Source organism: Drosophila ficusphila, unplaced genomic scaffold (genome assembly GCF_018152265.1).
Source record: "Drosophila ficusphila isolate 14025-0441.05 unplaced genomic scaffold, ASM1815226v1 contig_414, whole genome shotgun sequence".
NCBI lineage: Eukaryota > Metazoa > Arthropoda > Insecta > Diptera > Drosophilidae > Drosophila > Drosophila ficusphila.
Window position 1 is genome coordinate 3,668,643 of NW_025064328.1, and position 22,159 is coordinate 3,690,801.

The 22,159-nt window shown below is 47.8% G+C and overlaps 2 protein-coding genes and 11 non-coding genes across 15 annotated transcripts; 12 read left to right on the forward strand and 1 right to left on the reverse strand.

Annotated features, from left to right (window-relative positions):
- On the reverse strand, positions 1 to 3,306 carry LOC108087812 (putative sodium-coupled neutral amino acid transporter 10). The gene is made up of 6 exons (XM_017185375.2): positions 3,034 to 3,306; positions 2,477 to 2,964; positions 2,181 to 2,419; positions 1,973 to 2,121; positions 1,776 to 1,912; positions 1 to 1,719 (listed from the first exon to the last, which is right to left on the reverse strand). The coding sequence occupies exons 2-6, from the start codon at positions 2,849 to 2,851 to the stop codon at positions 124 to 126; spliced, it is 2,496 nt and encodes an 831-aa protein (XP_017040864.1). The 5' UTR covers positions 2,852 to 2,964; positions 3,034 to 3,306; the 3' UTR covers positions 1 to 123.
- Positions 3,307 to 4,003: 697 nt separating this feature from the next.
- Positions 4,004 to 22,076, forward strand: LOC108087791 (helicase domino). 3 transcript variants are annotated; one of them, XM_017185324.1, is made up of 16 exons: positions 4,004 to 4,195; positions 4,780 to 5,425; positions 5,490 to 5,799; positions 6,008 to 6,254; positions 6,798 to 6,902; positions 8,034 to 8,834; positions 9,057 to 10,290; positions 10,525 to 10,711; positions 11,603 to 11,739; positions 11,804 to 11,990; positions 12,219 to 14,318; positions 14,627 to 14,845; positions 17,551 to 17,586; positions 17,656 to 20,730; positions 20,794 to 21,237; positions 21,620 to 22,076. In XM_017185324.1, the coding sequence occupies exons 2-16, from the start codon at positions 4,791 to 4,793 to the stop codon at positions 21,623 to 21,625; spliced, it is 9,723 nt and encodes a 3,240-aa protein (XP_017040813.1). In that variant the 5' UTR covers positions 4,004 to 4,195; positions 4,780 to 4,790; the 3' UTR covers positions 21,626 to 22,076. The 3 variants fall into 3 exon arrangements, with proteins under 3 accessions (XP_017040813.1, XP_017040812.1, XP_017040814.1); XM_017185323.1 differs by having other exon boundaries at positions 20,794 to 22,076; XM_017185325.1 differs by lacking the exon at positions 6,798 to 6,902 and having other exon boundaries at positions 20,794 to 22,076.
- Positions 5,834 to 5,940, forward strand: LOC122320201. Its single transcript, XR_006245548.1, has one exon. It is a non-coding gene; the product is annotated as a small nucleolar RNA Me28S-Am2589 (small nucleolar RNA).
- Positions 7,363 to 7,493, forward strand: LOC122320212. The gene has a single exon (XR_006245559.1). It is a non-coding gene; the product is annotated as a small nucleolar RNA psi28S-3316 (small nucleolar RNA).
- Positions 7,506 to 7,639, forward strand: LOC122320213. Its single transcript, XR_006245560.1, has one exon. It is a non-coding gene; the product is annotated as a small nucleolar RNA psi28S-3316 (small nucleolar RNA).
- LOC122320206 lies at positions 7,677 to 7,816 on the forward strand. The gene has a single exon (XR_006245553.1). It is a non-coding gene; the product is annotated as a small nucleolar RNA psi18S-841/snoR66 (small nucleolar RNA).
- LOC122320198 lies at positions 8,876 to 8,983 on the forward strand. Its single transcript, XR_006245545.1, has one exon. It is a non-coding gene; the product is annotated as a small nucleolar RNA Me28S-Am2589 (small nucleolar RNA).
- Positions 10,760 to 10,891, forward strand: LOC122320214. The gene has a single exon (XR_006245561.1). It is a non-coding gene; the product is annotated as a small nucleolar RNA psi28S-3316 (small nucleolar RNA).
- LOC122320210 lies at positions 10,907 to 11,038 on the forward strand. The gene has a single exon (XR_006245557.1). It is a non-coding gene; the product is annotated as a small nucleolar RNA psi28S-3316 (small nucleolar RNA).
- On the forward strand, positions 11,068 to 11,207 carry LOC122320208. The gene has a single exon (XR_006245555.1). It is a non-coding gene; the product is annotated as a small nucleolar RNA psi18S-841/snoR66 (small nucleolar RNA).
- On the forward strand, positions 11,225 to 11,354 carry LOC122320209. Its single transcript, XR_006245556.1, has one exon. It is a non-coding gene; the product is annotated as a small nucleolar RNA psi28S-3316 (small nucleolar RNA).
- On the forward strand, positions 11,390 to 11,531 carry LOC122320207. Its single transcript, XR_006245554.1, has one exon. It is a non-coding gene; the product is annotated as a small nucleolar RNA psi18S-841/snoR66 (small nucleolar RNA).
- On the forward strand, positions 12,039 to 12,148 carry LOC122320199. The gene has a single exon (XR_006245546.1). It is a non-coding gene; the product is annotated as a small nucleolar RNA Me28S-Am2589 (small nucleolar RNA).
- Positions 22,077 to 22,159: the final 83 nt, after the last annotated feature.

Here is a 22,159-nt window from a genome sequence, read left to right on the forward strand (position 1 = left end):
TCCCAAGTCATATAAACGGTATATATTTTGTATACACTCCTAGTCTACATTCTCTTATAAACTAAATAAATACGTGTAAAGTTTATGTACATAAAGCTTTGCATAACTTGTAGACTATCCACACTACGTAAGCAGCGGAGTTTGGGTTCCATTCGGACTCGCTTGGTAGGATTCGTTTTCAGTGGTTATCTCGACATCGTCATCTTTGATGGATTTGAGATCGCGTCCAATACTTTCCATATTCAAGCTTAAGGCAGCTGCGGCCACATTGTTGTTAACTTCATCCAGCTTTGGCTGGCGGAGGCAGTTCTCCTCGTTGGAGGCTTCACGTTTAATCCTCGCCAGTGGTTGCTCTGTCGCATCTCCAGAAGTTCGCAAATTAAGTAGCTCTCTTCGGATGGCCTCCACATTGTCTTCGAGGTTTGGTTTCTTAACCTCTGAGTCATTTGTTGCCTTTGGCAGAGTAGCGTTTATCATTAGAGCCAGTGGGATAGGCAATCGTTTGACCAGAGCTTCTCTGTCTACGCTGGAGTTCTTTAGCAGCTCACCGGTTTTGTAGGACAGTGGTTCGAACACGCCGGCATGGGCTTCTTTTTCATCACGCAAGTGAGTATTTTCCGTGAGTATGTCCATTAACGAAGCCTTGGGCCTGCGCTCTTCCTTATCCCCAGCAACAGGTTGCGGCTCCTTGAGCATATTTTCAGCTTTTTTCGGCTCTTCAGCATCATTAACTACCGATTCCACTGGTTCCTTTTTTTCCAACTCCGATGGTTGCTGGTTGAGTGGACTCTTTTTGGCCAGCTCTTCGTTTAACTCGCCTACGGTTTTCTCCAGGAGTTTTTTTGTCTCCTTCAGCTCTTTTTGAGTCTTTAGTAGTTCATCCGCACTAGCCTTACTCTCCTTTTGCTCTTCGGCTGCCACTTCCTCTTCTTTTTTGATGGCGGCTCCGTCAATCGTGTTGCTTGCTGATAACAGACTAGAATCTATTTTTGGAGATTCTGATGGTACTGCAATGACAGCTGGTGGGTTCTCCTTGGGCTTCTCAACGGTAAGATTATCATCGATGGGCTTAACTTCTGGTGGGTCTATTTCTGCCGCTGCTTTAAGGGTTTTTTTAGGATCACTTGCAGCCTTGTTACTCTCTAAGGGAACCACATGAACTTCGTCGATTGGCAGTGGGGGTAAAGGTGGGCTATCGGAGGAGGCAGTTTGCACTACCTTTGGCTTGTCGATTATCTTCTCCTCTACAGGTTCCTTGACTAATTCTGGATTCTGTACCTCAAGCTTTTTCAGCAATAAATTCTTTTCATTTTCAGCCGGATCCTTGGCCAAGTGTTTGGGTAGTTCGCCAACAACGGCTGGTACTTGGCCCTCGGGATACAAAGGAGTGACGATCGGAACCATATCGAATTCCGGACCCGAGCTCTTCTCATCGATCGCACTCAGATTGGCATAAGTGCCTAGAATCATCAACAGAAATCCACTCACAAAAACAAACTGGGCCAGTGTGCGCTCCATTGATTCCTTTCTGATGATCTTACGAAAACTGGATGCCGGAAACATAATGCAAATGGCAACGCCAATTGTGGAGCCCACCAATCCAATGATCAGCTCGACGGAGGGAATAACCAATGCCACGCATAGCGAAAAGACAACAATAAAGATAGTGATGAATCGGAACCGCTGTTCAGGTATGTAACTACTGCTTTCCGAGTGACCCTGTCAAGGAACGATTTATGAGTGTGCATTTAAGTAAAAAGAAACCATTCAATTACCTTTCTGTAAAGCAGCGAATAGAGACTGGCCCTGCACGGAAAGATAACCAACGGAAAGCTAAAAGCAATAGAGAGCACAAAGCCAATTTTGATAACATCGCTGCCAAATGAGGTCGACAAATTAACCAGAATATTTCCTAAAAATACAAAGCGAAATATGTAGTTCATGCAGTACGTCAAAAAGGTGGTTGGCTTACCCGAAAAGGTGTGCGTACAGAAGGCTACATAGCCGAAAAAACCAACGGATATGTAAACAAACGTACAGATCCAAGTGGCGTTGCGCACAATTCCATTCAACTTGTCAAGGCTCTGGTTGTTGATGCTTTCGAAGACCTCAAAAAGCTGCCTACAAATTGATCAAATATTTGACGATATCTACAGAACAAAGAAAACTGGTGTACACACATTTGGCATGAAAGCGCCATGCTGAAGATGGGCAGGCACTGGAGCACGCCCGCCGGCTCCCAGTAGAGTACCTTCTCCGTCCAGTCGTTGGCCGTTATGTGCGGCTGGGCCTCCAGCACAATCTTGAGAATGAGGCAGACATAGAAACCTATAGAGGCGGTGCACACGGCCGACAAACTGTCCACATTTCGAAGCATGCCAAGCGGCACTATGCAAACCACTGTCACTACGATCATGACCTGAAATATAGGTATTATTATATCAATCTAATCTAGTTACGCACATCTGTTTCTTACCAAGCTGCGCAGATGCAGGTGATCCGCCACGTTCAGGGCAAAAATCTTAGCGATTATCTGTGGCCCCAGATCGCCCACGACTACGAAGTACGTGATGCAAGTTCCAATCAGGTACCCAATGATGCACAGCTCCACCAGCAACTTTCCGGAAGCGCCAAAAGCATGGAGACCCAGCATCTCGAAGCTCTTCCTACGTGTCAGCAGCGAGGTTTTGATTAGATAGTGACAGCAGACCCGAGTGATTCCATTGCTAAGCACAAGGAGCAAGATGGACAGCACGATGCCGCACTTCTGGAAACAGAAGGGCATAGCCAGGATGCCGACGCCTATGATGCTGTTGGCCAGCGTCATCACATGGGCGGAATGAGCTAACATCTTGCCCGGTATTCACCGTACTTTCACTGGTTTCCGGATTTGGAATTCGGTTTCTGTTTTGGTTTCTTGTGGGCGCCAGGCCGCGTATGCAAAAACGATAGACAGCCAAAGAGCTGCGACGTACTGATTACCACCAACCTGTGACTTTTAGATAGCGATATGGTACGGCGGAAACTACGTACTTGTCACTCCGAAATTAAAGGCTATCGACGACTGCACTTGTGTAAGCAAAATTGTAAACAAAATAGTCCGGCGGCGACGACGACGGCGGCGGCGGTGGAAGAAACGTTGGCGCTTACATTGAGTGGGCGGATGTGATTCAGGAAACATTTGTTCCAATTACAAGTGCGTACGTTGCGCTAACAGCGTGCATGCGCATTTTTACCGCCGCAAGAAAGTTTTAAAACGAATTTGTTGTGTCGTCACCATTGTTAGCCAGTGTGACCAGTTGGAAGCTTTTGAATTAGCTCAGGCAAAACGGATATTTATGTTGTCTTGGCAGTGGCGGCCTCAACGGGGTTTCATTTCATTGGGCGCAATTTTATATAAGTCAACTAAAAGTTTTCCTCATATTAATATGTGGTAAATGTTTACAAGTGCGGTGCACGGTAAAAACGGCTTTAAAAAATAAAGTAAAATAGCCAAATTATGTGTTTTTTTTTCTAAAATTTTGAAACCCGTTGGCGGAAAGTGAAAATTTTGCAACGTTTTTTTTTGTTATTAACAATTTAAGATGCGATTTGTAGTACAAATTCGGATCTGAGTGATCGTATTTGCATATTTTACTTTATTTTGTAAAGTCGTTTTTTTACCGTGCACCGCACTTGTAAACAATTACCTAAGATGTGTTGCAAGGGTCGGTAAATGTTCAGAACGGCGACTTTTCTAAAAATATGATCAAATTTGATCGGAAAATGTCGTAAAATGTGTGTTTTTAATTATACTTCACTAATAAATAGGGCGCTTGCTTTTTTTTTTACCATTTTTATCCTATAAGTCCTATATGCACATTATTGAATTTTTACTGTTGTGATAAACGTCTCATAGGACTTTTTTCCTTATGAAAAATAGCTAAAAAGTTGGTATTTTATCAGTGTTGTCCAAAAGACACACCAAAATCAGACCCTCATCAACGGTCACACCAATTTTCTTGTTGTTTCGAACACGAGCAGACGTGCTCGCGCACTTCTGCGAAAAAATATCTTAATAAATGTGCAGGAAATTCGGTTTAGATTACGGTCCAACGAGTGCGGCACATTTTTCACAACGCATCCGCACTATTTTCAAGCCCGGATGCCTTGCAGAGATGGTGAAATATTGTGATTAAAATTCTCCCCGTCTGAGGTACGAAAAATGAAAAAAAATGTCTGCCGCGCGGAGAATTGACGCGCACACCAACACAAAGAGGCGACGCCGCCATCGCGCTATGTATAGTCATCTCGCTTTAGCTGCAGCGATATAGTACCCCGCTACTGTGTGTGTGAAAAGTGCTTATTTTGAGCGTTGAAATCTGGTGAAAATTTAAAAATCATGCGAGCAATGGAAAATTTAATGGAAGAACTATTAGGTTTCCACTTTGCCTCATGCGGAAATCGGAAAAATACGTGTGTGTGCGACATGGAAAAAACCAAGACGCAGGGTTGCATTTTCCGGGTTTTCAAGGGGTGCATTCGGTTTGATAAGCATTTAGTTTTTTTTTCTAATGACTATGATTTTATTTGCTCAGCTTTTTTGATAATGGATATTACGCAGTGTTAATGCTAAGATCATCGTCGTTTGCGAACTAATATTGGTTCTAAAGTCTGACCAGGGCTGCAGCGCCGACACATGTGCCCGGCAGTCCACGTTTTTTTTCCCGCCAACGTTTGTCTGTTCAAAATAATACTGGGAACTCACACCCCCTTCCCCTTTTTTGTTTGTTTTTACAGATGTCTCAAACATGAATGAAGGTAATTCAGCAGGAGGGGGGCATGAAGGGCTCAGCCCGGCCCCTCCTGCTGTGCCTGACCGCGTAACTCCACATTTAACGGAAAAACTAGTTGCGACAACCAAAACCACGACCACGACAGGGCCATCAGGTACAGGATCGGCAGCAGGAGCAGCCTTGCCGGCCACCCGCCATCACCACCATCACCTTGCCAGCCAAGCAAAAGGAATCGCCAGCAGTAGCAAACAGAAACAGCTGCCCAGTGCGCAGCTGCCTGTGCCGCTGTCGCCCTTGCCGCAACAACAACAACAGCAAACGACAGAGGCAACGGCAGCAGCAGCAGCACCCGCCCACTCAGCTTACTCCAATCCATCCGCCTCATCTAATACCACCGCCACGATAGAAGCCTCTGTTTCGCCGCCGCAGGCCAAGCGTCAGCGTTTGGACAACAACGAGGATAGGACGAGCACCAGCAGCATTGTTGGGACCGCTGGGAGCACCAACATTGTTGGCTCCCTGCTCCCTGCATCTGTGGCCTCCACCAGCGAGCTCGGCGGGCTTTCATCCACGGCCCTACAGGACCTGAATGCCCTGAAAAAGCGCATACTCCAGCAAAAGTTGCAGATCTTGCGTAATCTTAAGGAAAGGTGAGTGTTATTTTCACCTTCTTCGCTTTGGCCATGTAATACCTGGTTTGTTTTCCATCATTAGGCATCTTGAAAATGTGTCGGAATACTTTTACCTACAAAACGGCGGCAGTATGATGGACTACCCTGCGTGGCGCAAGAAGACACCAACCCCGCAGTTCATCAGCTATAGCAATGCGAATCGTATAGATCAGCTGATACACGAGGATAAGCCGAGCACATCAGCAGCAGCAGCTGCGGCTCAAAATCAGTCTCAGAAATTAACTACCCAGCAAACAGCCACATTAGAAGTGTCAGTGGACAGCGGGAACACTACAGGAACAATTGCAGCAGCACCATTGGATGGCAACATTAGCAATACCACAGTGAAAACGGTACGCATCACCAGGACAATGTTTAGCTTGAGCAATCATAGTGATGATAAAATCAAACTGAGCGCCGTTATCGATCTATTTTTGATTGGTTCTGGCCTGTTAAAGGGATGTCGCAATGCGAGGCATTTGTCTGATTGAAGCAATTAATTATCCTTTGTTTGTAATGTGTTGGCCATTTACTAATTATTTCCATTCTTCGTTCTTACAGAATACGCAATCTCAAGCGCCAAGCAAGATTGGCAGCCACACAACCTCAAGTCCAGCAGCAACAGCAAGTAGCACAGTAACAGGAACTGCTGCAACTGCAACCCTCACCACCACAACTGGGAGTTCGGTCGAAGCAAGTGGTAATGTCCTGCCACGAGAAGCGGAAATCAAAATCCCTGCTGTTGGAGCCACCCCGGTGGCTATTTCAACAAAACTTCCTGCCGCCGTTGTCCAGCTAACGCAACAAGGTAAATACACCGTGTTCACGATCACAAACTTTTGTCTTCCTCATTGTTATGAAATCTTTTGTGTTTTTGTTGTGTTCGTTTGGACCAAACAAAATTGTATTTTTCCTTGTTTTTAATTGTTACGTTCGTCCCAACAATTATGCCAAATTCAAATTGTAAAATCAATGCAAAAACTTTAGCCAACTGCATACCAAATCCTGTAACTGCGAAACTGAAACTAAAACCGCGCCAACCGCCAACGCACGTCCTGCACTAAAAACCAAATTTTGTGCATTACTAATACATAATACCAAAAAGCAAACTAAACTCACAAAATGCTAAGATTATTTTGTAAGTTTATCACCACAAACACACACACACACACACACACCACCTACTAAAACACAAGCATAACTACATAACCGATTAGTCCGTACTGCTGTTTATTATTTACAAACTTTATTTCTTTTCCGATTTCTGTTACCACATTAATGCTGCCCACATCCTCCTATAACGCACACGCTCTCAACTCACCATAATTGTATCGTTATCGTTATAATATAGGTCACATACCCGGTAGACCTTTAGGAGGTCGTCACGGTATGGTCTTCGGTCAAATACCCGCTCCTCCTGCTGCCGTAGGAAACCCTTCTGTACCTTTGGTGCCAGGTGCTTATCGTTCGCAAACAAAAAAAAAAAAAATATCAAAAATCTTTCACAGCTAAAATTTTGTTCTTTTTATTTCCATTCCTATTTAAACAAGTTTGTGTGTTAAATATTGAAGCATTTTATCATTTGCCAAGCAAAGTAGTGCATTGATTGATGTGCATAAGATTCTTTTTAAATTTGTAAATTGATTTCTAGAATTGGTGTTATTGCCCTTAGTTTTGATTGGTAAACCTGCTTAATACTTTTTAGTTCAGTTTGAATTGATAAATAATTGATGAATGTATCGTTTTATTGATTGCGTTGATTTGTAAGCAAGTTAGCAAACTTAAGCATACTTAGCAAAACTAGAGAACGCGTCGATCTTTAGGACTCATATCACCGGGATGGGGTTCATTTCTCACCATCCTAGCCACCTACTCACCCTCAATGACTTATCATTAGCTCTAGTCTAGTTGTATCTCGCACCTAAAAGCGTTTTCTTGCCAGCCCGTTAAATGCTCTTGAAAATCGTAGATGTGTGCCAGAGCAAAGCTCAGTTGCAAGTGATTCGGCCGATCTTAATGGCAGATATCCATATAGCTGACAACAAGTGATCCCCGGGGATGCACCTAAAAGCGTTTTCTTGCCAGCCCGTTAAATGCTCTCGAAAATCGTAGATGTGTGCCAGAGCAGCCGTCACAGTTGCATGTGACCTGGATCCACAAATGAATCAGGTCCAATTTAAGCTGGGCTCACTTAAGTATCCGTATCTGTATCTCTAACTCGGGCGGAAAGGGCAAGCGCACTCTGTGTCACATCGATATCCAGCCTCATGTGATGACAATTTGTAAGCTTGCCAGAGAAAGGCGGTGCTTCGCTTATCCATGTGGCAACGATCTTCCCAGCTGCCGCATTGAATTCGGGCTCCACACTAAGACTAAGTTTGCATGCAGTTCCCATATCTTTCTTTTAGCAACTGATTCGCAAACGATTCTCATGTTTATTCTATTCCATTAATCCATTATTGCTTTCCTGGTAGCTCTTTTGTACTTGATGCACTTTCCAGCATGCCAAGAGTTGATCCTTTATCACCGAACTGTAACTTATTAATGCTAATTGCTAATTGTCTTTTTATTTGGCTTATTTTCTAAGGTGGCACCCCGCTGTTACCCTGCAGTGCATCAGTGGGATCGACGGCGCTGCGGCGACCGCAGGGTCAGAGCAATGCCGCCAGCGGAACCTCCGTGGCTGCTGGAGGAGGAGGAAGCGGCACACCGACGCCGCTATATACGGGAAATGGCCCGGCAGCGTTGGGCGGCAGTGGGGCCCTCACGCCCGGAACTCCAACATCCGGCAGTCTGCTTAGCCCTGCGATGGCCGGTGGCTCTGGCACGCCCACTAGTGCGGCGCAAGAGTTCTCGGTGAAGGCGAAGCAGGAGGTGTACGTGATGCAGCGTATATCGGAACTACAGCGAGAGGGATTATGGACTGAGCGGCGACTGCCCAAGCTGCAGGAACCCAGCCGCCCCAAAGCTCACTGGGACTATCTCTTGGAGGAGATGGTCTGGCTGGCGGCCGACTTTGCACAGGAGCGAAAGTGGAAGAAGAACGCGGCGAAAAAATGCGCCAAGATGGTGCAAAAGTATTTCCAGGACAAGGCGACAGCCGCCCAGCGAGCGGAGAAGGCTCAGGAACTGCATCTAAAGCGAGTGGCATCCTTCATTGCGCGCGAAGTGAAAAGCTTCTGGTCAAATGTGGAGAAGCTGGTTGAATACAAGCACCAGACAAAGATCGAAGAGAAACGCAAACAGGCTTTGGACCAGCATCTGAGCTTCATTGTAGACCAGACGGAGAAGTTTTCGCAGCAGCTCGCCGAGGGAATGAACAAGAGTGTGGCGGAAACGCCCAGTCTCAATTCCAGCCGTCTAACATCGCCCAAACGGGAGTCCGATGGTGAGTTATCCCGTAGACCTGCTCCTTAGACTAAGAGAATTTAGCACCTGATGATAAAACCACACTGAAACGTTGTTGTGTACTATATTTGAACACTTCGATGTTACCCTAGGATGGTCGCATTCGCGAGGCATTTGTCTGATGCACATTTTCTTTAAATATATCTAAATAGTACAACATAGAGTGAAACAATTACTCATTGTATTCCTTTTATCCTTGCAGACGATTTCCGCCCTGAATCTGGCTCTGAAGACGACGAGCAGACCATCGCCAAGGCCGAGGAGGAAGATGCGGATGTTAAAGAAGAGGTTACTGCGCTGGCCAAGGAGTCAGAGATGGACTTTGATGACTTCCTTAATGATCTGCCACCTGGCTATCTGGAGAATCGTGATAAGCTTATGGAGGAGGAGCAAAGTTCGGCTGTAAAAGCCGAAACTCCGGAAGATAGCGATGATAGCGAGTTTGAGGCAAAGGAAGAGAGTGAAGACGATGAGAATACCATCAGCAAACAGGAAGAGGCCGAACAGGAAATTGACCACAAGAAGGAGATCGATCAACTAGAGGCGGACAATGATCTCTCAGTGGAACAGTTGCTGGCGAAATACAAGTCGGGCACAGCCAGTGACCAGCCGCCAAGTCCAAAGCGACGAAAGCTGGCGCCTCGTGGACCTGAGCTGGACTCGGATGATGATTCGACGGCTGTTGATGATTCTACCGAAGAAAGTGAAGAGGAGGCCACCGATGATGAAGACATGTCAACTATTAAAACTGATTCGGATGTGGAGGAGCAGGACGAACAGGAGGACGGCCTTAAAAGTCTAATGACGGATGCCGACGCGCCTGGTGGAGCTGCTGGTAGCGGAAGCAACACAGGAACCAGTACCAACAAGGACGACATGCTTAACGATGCCGCCGCCCTGGCCGAGAGTCTTCAGCCCAAGGGAAACACCTTGTCCTCGACCAATGTTGTTACCCCAGTGCCATTCCTGCTGAAGCACTCCCTGCGTGAATACCAGCACATCGGACTCGATTGGTTGGTTACAATGAATGAGCGCAAGTTAAACGGCATCCTGGCCGACGAGATGGGTCTGGGCAAGACCATCCAAACTATAGCTCTGTTGGCCCATCTCGCCTGCGCTAAGGGCAACTGGGGACCTCATCTTATTGTGGTGCCTTCATCTGTGATGCTCAACTGGGAAATGGAGTTCAAGAAGTGGTGTCCCGGCTTCAAGATACTCACCTACTATGGATCCCAAAAGGAGCGCAAGCTTAAGCGCGTGGGCTGGACTAAGCCAAATGCTTTCCATGTTTGCATCACGTCTTACAAGCTGGTAGTGCAAGATCAGCAAAGCTTCCGCCGCAAGAAGTGGAAATATCTGATCTTGGATGAAGCGCAAAACATTAAGAACTTCAAATCGCAGCGTTGGCAACTGCTACTTAATTTTTCCACCGAGAGGTAAGTGAAGTATTTCAATTGCTAAGCCAGCCAGCACCAAAATCAGTAACCATGCGATTGCTAAACTAGCATGGCGACTACGCTTGGGTGCTAAAAATAATTTCGCTATAACGCCGCATACTAAACCAGAGCATGCTAATCCAGCCCTAGAATGCTTGTGGCCTTGTTTCGAGACATAAACAAAAAGCCACTTAAACGGATAGATTTAATAACAGCTTTTTTTTCTTTTTTCAGACGTCTGTTGTTGACTGGAACCCCACTTCAGAACGACCTGATGGAATTGTGGTCCTTGATGCATTTCCTCATGCCGTATGTCTTCTCATCACATCGGGAGTTCAAGGAATGGTTCTCCAATCCAATGACAGGCATGATTGAGGGCAACATGGAGTACAACGAGACATTGATTACGCGTTTGCACAAGGTAAGCTTATCATTCAGTTTAAGATTAGCTTTCGTTTTTGTGTGTTAAAGCACCTAAAAAGCGTTTTCCTGACAGCCCATTAAATGCTCTTGAAGATCGTAGTTGTGTGCCAGAGCAAAGCTCAGTTGCAAGTGTTTCTGCTTTATTTAATGACAGAATTCCATATTGCTGACTATATATTTAATTTTGGATGTTTGCACCTAAAAGCGTTTTCTTGCAAGCCTATTAAATGCTCTTGAAAATCGTAGATGTGTGCAAAATCAATTTTCACAATAGCAAGTGATATTAGTTCTTTATAACTTCAATCCGTTTACGTTGTGAACATCTTTTAAAAATATATTGTAAATATTAGGTTAGGCAAATGCACTCTGTGTCACATTGAATTCAAACCACATGTGATGACAATTTGTTAGTTTGCCAGATCAAGGGGTTGCGTCTTATCCATGTGGTCAATGCCTTACCAAGGCGATTACATTGAAAACACAACTTACAATCAGAAATAGTATATAGTTATGCACCTAAAAGCGTTTTCTTGCCAGCCTGTTAAATGCTCTTGAAAATCGTAGATGTGTGCAATATCAATCTTCACAATAGCAAGTGATTTTTGTTCTTTAACTCTAATCCGTTTACATTGTGAACAGACCTCTTCATTATCTGAAATTTGGCTGGCTCAGTTTAGGCAAATGCACTCTGTGTCACATTAAATATATCCTCGTGTGATGACAATTTGTTAGTTTGCCAGATTAAGGGGGTGCGTCTTATCCATGTGGTCAAGTTTCCATCAAGCTGTTCACATTGAAAACGCACCTGACAGGATTATTAGTAAAAATTTCCCTTCATTTCAAACTAAATGCGCAGTAATTAGCATATTGCACTTGTTTCTCCGTGCAGGTGATTCGTCCGTTCCTACTTCGACGCCTTAAAAAGGAGGTGGAAAAACAAATGCCAAAGAAGTATGAGCACGTGGTCATGTGCCGCCTGTCGAATCGCCAGCGTTTTCTCTACGACGATTTCATGAGTCGCGCCAAGTAAGTTTTCATATTTTAAACGACTGATCCACACATTATTAACCTATTTTTTAATCTTTTTCAGTACTCGGGAAACCTTGCAAACCGGAAACTTGCTGAGCGTGATCAACGTTTTGATGCAGCTGCGTAAGGTGTGCAATCACCCGAATATGTTCGAGGTGCGTCCTACCATCTCACCATTTCAAATGGAGGGCATCACATTCCACACTCCGCGTCTCGTCTGCGACATAATGGAGTATGATCCGTTTACGGTGAGTCAAAGGAGTGAGCTCCCAAAAAATGTTTACCTTTTTTTTTGTTTACTATTGATGCTAAATTGTCACTGATAGTTGGATTCAATCTATTTTTGAGAGAGTCGTAAACTTTTCCCAGGATGTGCTCGTTTACGAGGCATTTGTCTGATTCGATTTTTAACAAAAATATTTTTAAGACAACAAGAGAAATGAATTTAACTAATAAAGTTATGTATCTCGTTATAGCAAATTAATCTAGAGACGGTGAACCTTTTGCTGATGCATCTGGAGCAAACGATGACCGCCTACGTCTCGCACAAATCCCGCCTGCTCGCCCCGCCTCGCAAGCTTATCGAGGAAATCGATACAGCTCCGCAGCCGGCTCCACGTTGTCCGAATGGCAAATACCGCTTTCACATTCGAGTACGCAGTGCGGAGCTGGCGCAGCGCATTAAGTTGAATGCCGTAAGAATAGGAGCCAGTCCTGCCATGCGAATGGAGGGCTCGAAGGTTGTGCCAATGCGCAGTTTAGTACCAAGCGGAAGGGTTCTGAAACGAGTCAGCGGCTCCATTAACCCTGTGAACATGGCTTTGAAACCAGTGGTGATTAATAGTGTGGTGACCACAGCGTCATCGACCGCGGCATCCTCGCCTACTGGGGCATTGAGTGTACTCAGCAATTCCAAAATGCTCGGGGCACGCTCGCAAATTAATGCACCAACGCCCGCCAAAGTGGCAAAAACGATGCAGGACGGCAAGCCATTTTTCTACCTCACTCCGGCAACGAATTCGGGAGCAGCTGGAGCGCGTCTGACACTGACCAGCAAAACCACAGCTATGGCGGCCACGACGAGTTCCGGAACAACAGCAACCGCATCACCAACGGCTACCCAGCAACTGATCAGAGATCCCATCGTAAAGGATCTGGCAACGCATGTTAAGACCACGGCTCATAAGCAAAGTATTGCTAACGGAAAAACCGAGCCCGAGGAAGAAACTGAAACCGAGGATCCCTACAAGGTGCAGGAGCTGATTCAGATGCGCAAGGAACAGCGATTGGCCTCTCTCAAACGAATGGCCATGATAAATCGTCGGCGTACCGATGCCACTCCCATATACGGTGAGGATTGCCGTGGAGCCATTGAGCGTTGTATGCAAGCGACGCGATCGCTTAAGCGATCCACATGGCAGACTCGTGGCTATGCCAATTGCTGCACGGCTATGGTGCACAGGGATGGCTGGTCTCTCAACCATTTGCTGAAGAGCTTCGAGGAAAGATGTGCGGAGCTAAGCCCGCTTTTTGCCAACTTTGTGATCTATGTTCCTTCCGTGTGTGCGCCACGGATCCGTTGCTATGTGCAGAATCTCGCCTCGACAAAATGGCAGTACGAACGTCAAATCGAAGACACAGTGAGCCGGGCGCTTCTGCCTAAGTTGGCCCTGCTGCATCCAATTATTTCGGCGATGACTACGCAGTTCCCGGACCCCCGACTCATTCAGTACGATTGTGGCAAGCTGCAGACAATGGATCGTTTGCTGCGACAGCTGAAGGCTGAGGGTCATCGCGTACTTATCTTCACCCAGATGACCAAGATGTTGGATGTTTTGGAGGCCTTCCTTAACTACCACGGCCACATTTATCTGCGATTGGATGGATCCACGCGGGTGGAACAGCGGCAAATCCTTATGGAGCGCTTCAATGGCGACAAAAGGATCTTCTGCTTCATTCTATCCACGCGATCTGGTGGAGTGGGCATCAATTTGACGGGTGCCGATACTGTGATCTTTTACGACTCCGACTGGAATCCCACCATGGATGCGCAGGCCCAGGATCGGTGCCATCGAATTGGCCAGACACGCGATGTGCACATATACCGACTCGTCTCCGAAAGATCCATTGAGGTTAATATACTCAAAAAGGCAAATCAAAAGCGAATGCTCAGCGACATGGCCATCGAGGGTGGAAACTTCACTACCAGTTTCTTCAAGAGTTCCACAATCAAGGATCTTTTTACGATGGACCAGACCGAGCAGGACGATTCAAGTCAGGAAAAAACCGAAGGAAATGATAAGATTGTGCCTACGACAACCACAACCCTTGTGGAGACAGAAACTACAGTTGTGGAAACCGAGAAGCAGTCATTGCGCGCCTTCGAGCACGCGTTGGCCGCCGCCGAAGATGAGCAGGATGTGCAGGCCACTAAGACGGCCAAGGCCGAGGTGGCAGCAGATCTGGCTGAGTTCGACGAGAACATTCCCATTGCAACGGAAGATGCGAATGGGGAAGGAGGCGCTCAAGTGGAACTCAGCAAGGCTGATCTGGAAATGCAGAACTTGGTCAAACAGGTGAGTTTATGGTTTTGATGTCATAAAAATTTTAATTTCTAAATTTCTTTGCTATTTTTTTTGATAAATATAAGGCAGCTCTTGCAGATCTTATTGAAATTTGTATTTCTTTACGATTTTGATGCAGCAAGTGTTGCCAAGAAAAACTTTCCCTTGGAAAGTAGACCTTCAGACATAGTTGAAGCGACCTAACCCACGCCTCGATTGTATCACTCATTGTCTAACATATTTAAATATCACCTTAAACTTTTTTTATGCGATTATTTTCTTACCTACTAAATACTTATATATATCTTATCCTTTAACAGCTCTCGCCTATCGAGCGTTATGCCATGCGCTTTGTGGAAGCCACTGGAGCAGCCTGGACAGCGGAGCAACTGCGTGCCGCGGAGGCTGAGCTGGAGGCGCAGAAGCGCGAGTGGGAGGCCAATCGTCTGGCGGCAATGCACAAGGAGGAGGAGCTGCTTAAACAGGAAACGGAAGCCGAGGAGATGCTCACCTACAGTCGCAAGGATTCGAGCAATCAGGTTAATACCAAACAAGATTCCAATACCAATAGGCGACCAATGGTTAGGGCAAAGCGAAGCGACTCAGCTCAGAAGCTCAGCAGGAGTATCAGTAGTACTAGTAGCAACGGCAAGAACAAGAGATCAGCACCGATGCGGGGTACTCGCCAGAACAGCCTCAATTCGAGTGCACCGGTGGGATCGGGAATAGGAGCAGGGAAAAGAACAGGGGTGGGGGTCAGCAGCAGCAGTAGCCGAGGCAGTAGTAACCACAAGAGGTCAACGACAGGAGGCAAAAGTACAGTTGCCGTATCGACAGTTCGCCGGCACACCCGTCTCCACTCGCTGGGCGCGGTCAACATGGCCAATGTTCCCACACCGCCCACTAGAAAGACAACACGCACGGCTTTGGCTGCTTCTGCAGCCGCATCCGCTCTAGAGGATTCCTCTATTGTCATCGAAGAACGCCCCAAAAGGCAGTCGGCCAACATTGCCATGAGCAAGATGATGAAGACGCCTCTTAAATCGAATGCGGCAAGCAACAATAGTGTGAAGACAACTCCACCCAAACGAGGACGAAGGGACAGTGTTTCCATAACCGCCACTCGCAGAAAACTGCTGGAGAGAAGAGCCACCATTGCGGCGCCTTTAAAACACATGGATGATGAAAGTGACGAAGATGAGGAGGATGAGAAGCAGGAGTCAGAAGAAGACGATACAGAAAATGAGGACGCGGAAGGCACTGTGGAGGAGGAAGAGGTGACAGCGGGCTCGGAACTCGAGGAAGAGACCACACAAACCGAGTCGCAAACAAACGATGACGACGATAATGACGATGAGGAAGAAGGCGAAGAGGAGGAAGCAGTTGATGCTGACACCGAAGACACAGAAGCGGATATTAAATCCAATTCCACTTATGCCACAGCAGGCGATGGTAATGACGATGTGGAAAACGAAAGCGTCGATGGCTGGGATGCACACGAGCAGGTGCAGGACACCACCATGACTAGCTCCACGTACTACAATGTGAGCGAGGAGTCGGACACGGATGAACAACACCACGATGCGAAAGTGGAGAGCAAGGAGCCACCGCAGCATTCCGATAAGAGCGATGAGAGCGAAGTTGTGGGTCACACGCCACGCACTCGATCGCGCGGATCGGTGAAGATAAACCTGTGGACCCTGGACACGAGTCCCGTTGTCAGCACATTGAACAAAAGTACCGCAAATCGGAGCGTGAAAAAGACGCCCAGAATCGAGTCCACGCCCAAGCAGTCTCAGAGCGAGCCAAGGAGAAGGGTAGCCCAGCGGGTGCTGACGAAAAAAGAGGACACCAATAACAAGTCCACCAGCAATGTGAACACTTTGCACAGGTGGATAACTAAGTCGCCTAGGGTGATGCTACGGTCCACTCCCGGAACACCCGCCAGTTCTGTTTCCTCGTCAGTTGTGAGCGGAGTTTCGGGAGCCACTGCTTCTGCGAGCGGGTCAACCAGGTGATGATGCTCGCTCTCCTCCCTCAGTCAGTATTATCAGCTGTGTGTGCTGTGTGCGTTTTAGTGGGCGATAAATCATCCGCAGGGAGACGGGTCCACCGGCCTGTTACTACTGCCAGGTGGCTGCTGCCAACTGATTAAAATTGAGTATTTATAGACTGTAACGAGTTTCCTTCTATCATATGAACTAAGTTAGTTAGGCGGCGGAACCAATGCGAGAGACTAGGATAACAAATTTAACTTAGTTCGATCGAGAAGATCGTTTGATTGTGCGAGGGGCTTGGGCCCATGATATAGCGTATAGTATATAGCGTAGATGTAGTTCACCGGGGAGTTCACAACTTCTGGGTTAGCACCGTAAGCCATCTCAGTTTGTACATAGAGGTAATTAGACGACTCAAAGTATCCATCATTCTACTGTAATCATCCAAATTACCACATCCTTGATCGTTGTTGTTAAATTATGTTTGTCAAATACAAATCGAGAAACCAGAACGAACACACTCTTCTCCCAAAAACTGCTTTAGTCTTAAGACCATAGGTATACTGGATATTGTTAAATATTTTTGCATTCTATAATTTATTTTGTACTCTAACTTAAACGAATCATTAACAATCTAAAGACTATGAGCATAGATTGACTAATTAATAAAACAGAACTCAAGTCGTATGCTTTTAAAAGTATAAAAATCCATTGATTGTGTAACAAGATAACATAAAAAAAAACCCAAACAAAGCTAAATCTGAATCAAAACTAAAAGACGTTGTGGTTTTTATTTACGGACTATTTTCGTGCGTTGTCAAAAAAAAGAAATGCATTTATTCCCTAAAAGAAGAAAGTCGGAAAAGAATAAGCGGAAATCATCCAATGATTGTTAAATATTATTTTCTCAAATCAAATGTAGAATTCTGTTTTGGTGTCGCAAAAACTTTCCAATCATTACAATTAGTGTAATTCTGTCTAAGTCTACGATCTGTTTGCTTGTTAATTAATGAATCCCTCTTAAGTTATAATCTTATCCACCAAGCGCCGTACGAAAGATAGAAACTGTTCGGAATGAAAGCTACAACGCCATCAATTTAATCAATTTCAATTCAGTTCAAATCAAAAGCAATACCTTGAATCAGAAGTAGTTTCTAAGCCAACACCAAAACAGAGTTGCTATATCTTGAAAATAATGTGGAACGTCTATTCTTTTCTTTAACTTTCTTGGCAACGTTCTGGTGCAGGTCTGGATTTCTCGCAACACCATGGAACAGATGCCGGTAAGTTCAAGTGGTTGTGCTATATGATTTTAAGATCATGGTGCTAATATCTTATGATCCCTTGATTAGATGTGGTGTCCCCCAACGCCGCCGCAGGATAACGATAATGACATATATATCGACTACTCGCTGTCGTTCATGTACGACTTGGAGCCGATTGCGGAGATGGATCTGCCGCCAGTTTACGTGCGCAAGGAGCACAAGCGTTCGCGCACGGATGCTGGTTACGATGGCAGCAGAAGGCCCAACAAGATGCGTCGGGAGGATAACTACGTGCCGCCCAGATCGCTCTTCGATCGTCCAACTCCGCAGCTCGCTCGCTTGCGTCGCGAGTTGAAGGCTCAGCGCTTCCGCGGAAGCTTCAAGCCGAACTCACCGATTCCAGGGCTGAAACCGCAATTGCCGGCTAAGCCACTCACTGAACCGGAGGCCATGGCCGAGTGGGGCGTCTTCGAGGACATTGCCATTCTGCACGTGCTAGTTAATCTCCAGGGGCTGCCTTGCAGTCTGATGCTTCTATCGCCGGGCCAAACACCCAACTGGGATCTTGTGTCCGAAATGGTGAACTTCTGCTCGAAGACCTACCGCTCGGCGAGGCAGTGCCGCTGGAGATACGAGACGCACATTCAGCCGCGCGAGGAAGGCAAAGTGGTGGAGAGTCCCAAGAAGCAGAAGAAGATCAAGCCCACCCTGCGCACCGAGTACCTGAAGAGTCCGCTGCGATATTTGCGCACCACCCAGATGTATGTGAGCGACAACAACGCCTCCTTTTACAAGACGATGCGTTCCCGCTTCGACAGCATCAAGACGGCTTATCTAAAGAAGGCACCGCCTCCAAAACGCCAATTCAGTGCTCCCAGCCTGATGAATCCCAAGCACATGGAGGTGCTGCAGCAGTTCGGCATCCAGAACTACGATCAGCCGGTGCCGCCGCAAAACATTGCGGCCATGAAGGCGAACAAGATTCGCGAGAAGCAGCGCGGACAGCAGATGCCGCAGCCTCCAGTTGGCGTGGGAGTGGGCGTTCAGCAGGTGCAACCGCAAGCGCAGCAGCAACAACAGCCAGCTCCACTTCCGCCGCAGCAGCAACAGCAGCAGCCGCAACCACAACAAGTGGTCCAGCAGGTGCAACAGCAGCAGCAGCAGGTGGTGCAGCAACAACTGCCCACTGTTTCGACCGTTCAGCAAACCCTGCCGGTTCAACAGACGGTGGAGCTGGTGCAGCAGCAGCCCAGCACGACGACAACGGTGGCTGTGCCCGCCGCTGGTCAGTTGCAGCAGCTGCAGATTCAACACTTGACCAGTTCCACGGTCTCTCCCGGTCAGCAGACAGCCATCCTGCTCCACCAACCGCAGCAACAGTTGCGCACGCATCCTGGCCAGGCGGGACAAACCACCACGCAGCAGTTGGTCAAGACGATAGTGGGCACATCCTCCAGCCTGACGGGCCAGTTGCAACAGTTGGCGCAACAGTCGGCCGCCGCTTCTGGTGGTCAGTCAAGTGTGAGTGTGGTCCTCACCACTCCGGTGCAGACCCTTCCGGCGGTGGTGCAGCCGCAGATCGGCTCGGGTGCCCAGATCGTGTCCATCTCCTCGCAGACGCTGCCGGTTAACAGTTCCCCGCAGCTGGGCAGCATTGTGCAGACGCAGTCGCTGCCGCAGGTGGTTTCCGTCAGCACCCTGCCCACCGTTGGCACTGTGCTGACCACCACCGCCAGCCAGCAGCAGCAACAGCATCAGACCACAGCGGTGACCACTCTGAACACCGCCATGCTGCGTGGCCAGCGGATTGTATCGACTGCGGCGGGAAATACTCTTCAACAGCGAACCACTGCCGGCGGTCAGTCGATTGTGTCCATGCCTAATTTGGGACAAGGCGTGAGTCCGGCACAGTTCCAGACGCAGCTCCGCCTAGCTGCCGTGCCCACATCTCCAGCCACGCAGACCACTCAGCTAGTGACCACCAAGGGAATCCCGGTGAGCGCCTTGCAGCAAGGTGGAAAGGCTACGGTGATACCGGGTACTCAGCAACCAGGAGGAGCACATATCCAGCTCTACCGTCAGCGCAGCTTGAAGGTTTTGCAAACGACGACTCAGGCGGTACCAGCAGGTTCAGCTGGAGGCACTACAGCCAATCTGGTGCAAGCAGGAGGCACCATAATCCAGGCTAGCAATATGGCCACGCACGTGACTAGCCAAAAGGTGGCGGTTTCTGGAATGCCGGGTACCTCCACCACCGTGCAGGCGGGTAACGTTGTGAGTAGCGTGCAGATGCACGGCCAGGCCAGGACGCAGTTCATCAAGCAGATGGCGGCCGGAAAACAGCAACTGCAGCGCCAAGTTGTGGCTGCCGATGGAACAACCACCACAGCGGGAACAGGAGATATGTTGTTGGTTAAGCGGCACAATATTCTGGCCGCCCAGAAGGCGCAGCAAGCGTCTGGAGCACTCTTTACCACCACCACTGGCCAGCAGCAGCAGCAACAGCAGCAGGGTCAACTCCCGGTGGCCGGGCAGCCGCAGCAGGTGACCCAGCAGCAGATCGCCTCCCTGGTGAAAGCTTCTACGGCGGCGGCAGCCAGCGGAAGTAGTGTCAATGCTGGCGGAGTCACTGTATCAGCCACTAATCCCACTGTCCAGGCGGGAAGCGTGAATATGACCCTGCCCCAGCTGAAGCCAGGCAGCCAGATCAAGGTGACCATGCCCAACCAGATGCGACATCTGCAAATGCAACAGCAGCTAACGATGCCGCGAAAGATCAGCCGGATGACGCAGCTGGTCAGTGCCAGTGGTCAGCCAACGGCCACGAATATAGTGACGACCACTGGTCCCCAGCAGCAGCAACAGCAGCAGGGAGTCACTGTCTCCGGCGGCGGCACCTTGCCCACAGTTGCTGGCCAGCAGCAACAGCAGCAGCATCAGCAGAAGGTGGGCGGTGGAAACAGTGTGCAGGCACAGTTGTTGCACATTCAGAACACAAAGGCGCTGCCGAACTCGGTGACCGTGCAGCAGATCCAGCAGGTGATGCGCAGTGGTCAGCAGGGCACACTGGCCACCACCAATCTGGTTTTGGGCAAGACGAGCGTCGGCCGGGTGATTCCCGTGTCGGTGGCGTCGCAGGCCAACCAACGACAAACAATTCAGGTGGGTTAAATCATAAATAAATTTCATGAATATATAAATTAACTTAATATTCTTTATCTTTAGGTTGTTTCAGCTGCTTCCGCTCAGGCTCTGGCTGCAGGAAACCTGCGAACCCATGTCGCTGGTCCGAGCATCGCCAGTGCCCTAAAGGTGGCCGCCTCCGGAGGAGCTGGCGGGCAGACTACGCAGCAGACCCTGATTGCTGCACTGCAGCATAACCAGCGACAGAACGCAAGTCCTGTGCGTTTGCAGACCACCCAGGGAGGCAATCTCCTGGCAGTTGTGCAACAGCAACAGCAGCAGCAACACACGAGCATTGCAGGACCCACAGCTGGACCAGCGGAGGTGATGACCATAACGCAGACCACCACCACATTGCCAACGGTGGGTAGCCTGCAGCAGCAGCAACAACAGCAGCAGCAGCAGCAACAGCAACAGCAGCAGCAGCAGCAGCAGCAACAACAACAGCAGCAACAGGGCGGCATTTCGCAGCCCACAACGCAACAGGTACGCAAGCTGGTGCAGAAAAAGATCCTGATACGCAGCGAGAAAGAATAACGCTCGAGCAAAGCCGCCAGACTACGTCACCGGCGGAGCATCTCGAGCATCACCTCCACTGCCACCGCCACCGCCACCGCCACTGCCACCTACAACACACCAATTCAGATTCAGAATCAGATCCAAACCCCACCACAACCACCACAAAATCAAGCACCACCAAATCAGTCTCAGTCAACAGCCAATCAATCTGATCCTTTCGAATTTCAAGATCGAACAAATCTCAATAGCTCATCCCACGCCGATCCTCATGCATTCAATCAGTCAGTCAGTCAGTCAGTCAATCAGTCATTGCTAAATTGATCTCAATTTCTGTCGATTGGTTTTGCAGCCATGAGCGAATGGCGATCGCAGCGATACGATCTAACCGCTTGCTCTGGACGGAGGATGATGAGCTGATGCTGAAACGCTGAAGATGCCCACGATGATGGCTTCGATCAGCTCAAGGCGTGGCCGCCGTATTACTAATATTACTGATCCCTAGATATAATCCTTTTAACTTAAGTGGAAACTTACTGTAAAATATTCATATTACCATCTTAGTTTTAATGAGGAGAAGAGAGCCTAGTTCGTAGGCCCACTGCTTTAAATTCAATTTGTAAATCGTAGTTAACTAAGGTCTCGGCCCTTAATTCCTGTAGTGCAGTATGTACATTCGTAAATCTAATTCAGATCTACCAGATACTACATAATAATCCTAATATATACTTATACACATATAGTTTTTACCTACCAATAATTTATGCTCTAGTTTACTGAACAAATGCAAATAAAGAAAATATGTAAAATCCTTTTTGTGAACGGTTTGGTAAGGTGAATACCCTTATTGTATAAAAAAAATATTTAAATGGTTTCCAAGGCAACGCATTTC

Coding starts and splice junctions, on each gene's coding strand:
- LOC108087812 (XM_017185375.2), bottom strand. CDS start 2,851: ATGTTAGCTCATTCCGCCCATGTGATGACGCTGGCCAACAGCATCATA. Junction 1,913..1,972: donor CTGTACGCACACCTTTTCGG/GTAAGCCAACCA, acceptor TTGTATTTTTAG/GAAATATTCTGGTTAATTTG. Junction 1,720..1,775: donor ATTCGCTGCTTTACAGAAAG/GTAATTGAATGG, acceptor GTTCCTTGACAG/GGTCACTCGGAAAGCAGTAG.
- LOC108087791 (XM_017185323.1), top strand. CDS start 4,791: ATGAATGAAGGTAATTCAGCAGGAGGGGGGCATGAAGGGCTCAGCCCG. Junction 6,255..6,797: donor TGTCCAGCTAACGCAACAAG/GTAAATACACCG, acceptor GTTATAATATAG/GTCACATACCCGGTAGACCT. Junction 14,846..17,550: donor GCAAGGATTCGAGCAATCAG/GTTAATACCAAA, acceptor GTTCTGGTGCAG/GTCTGGATTTCTCGCAACAC.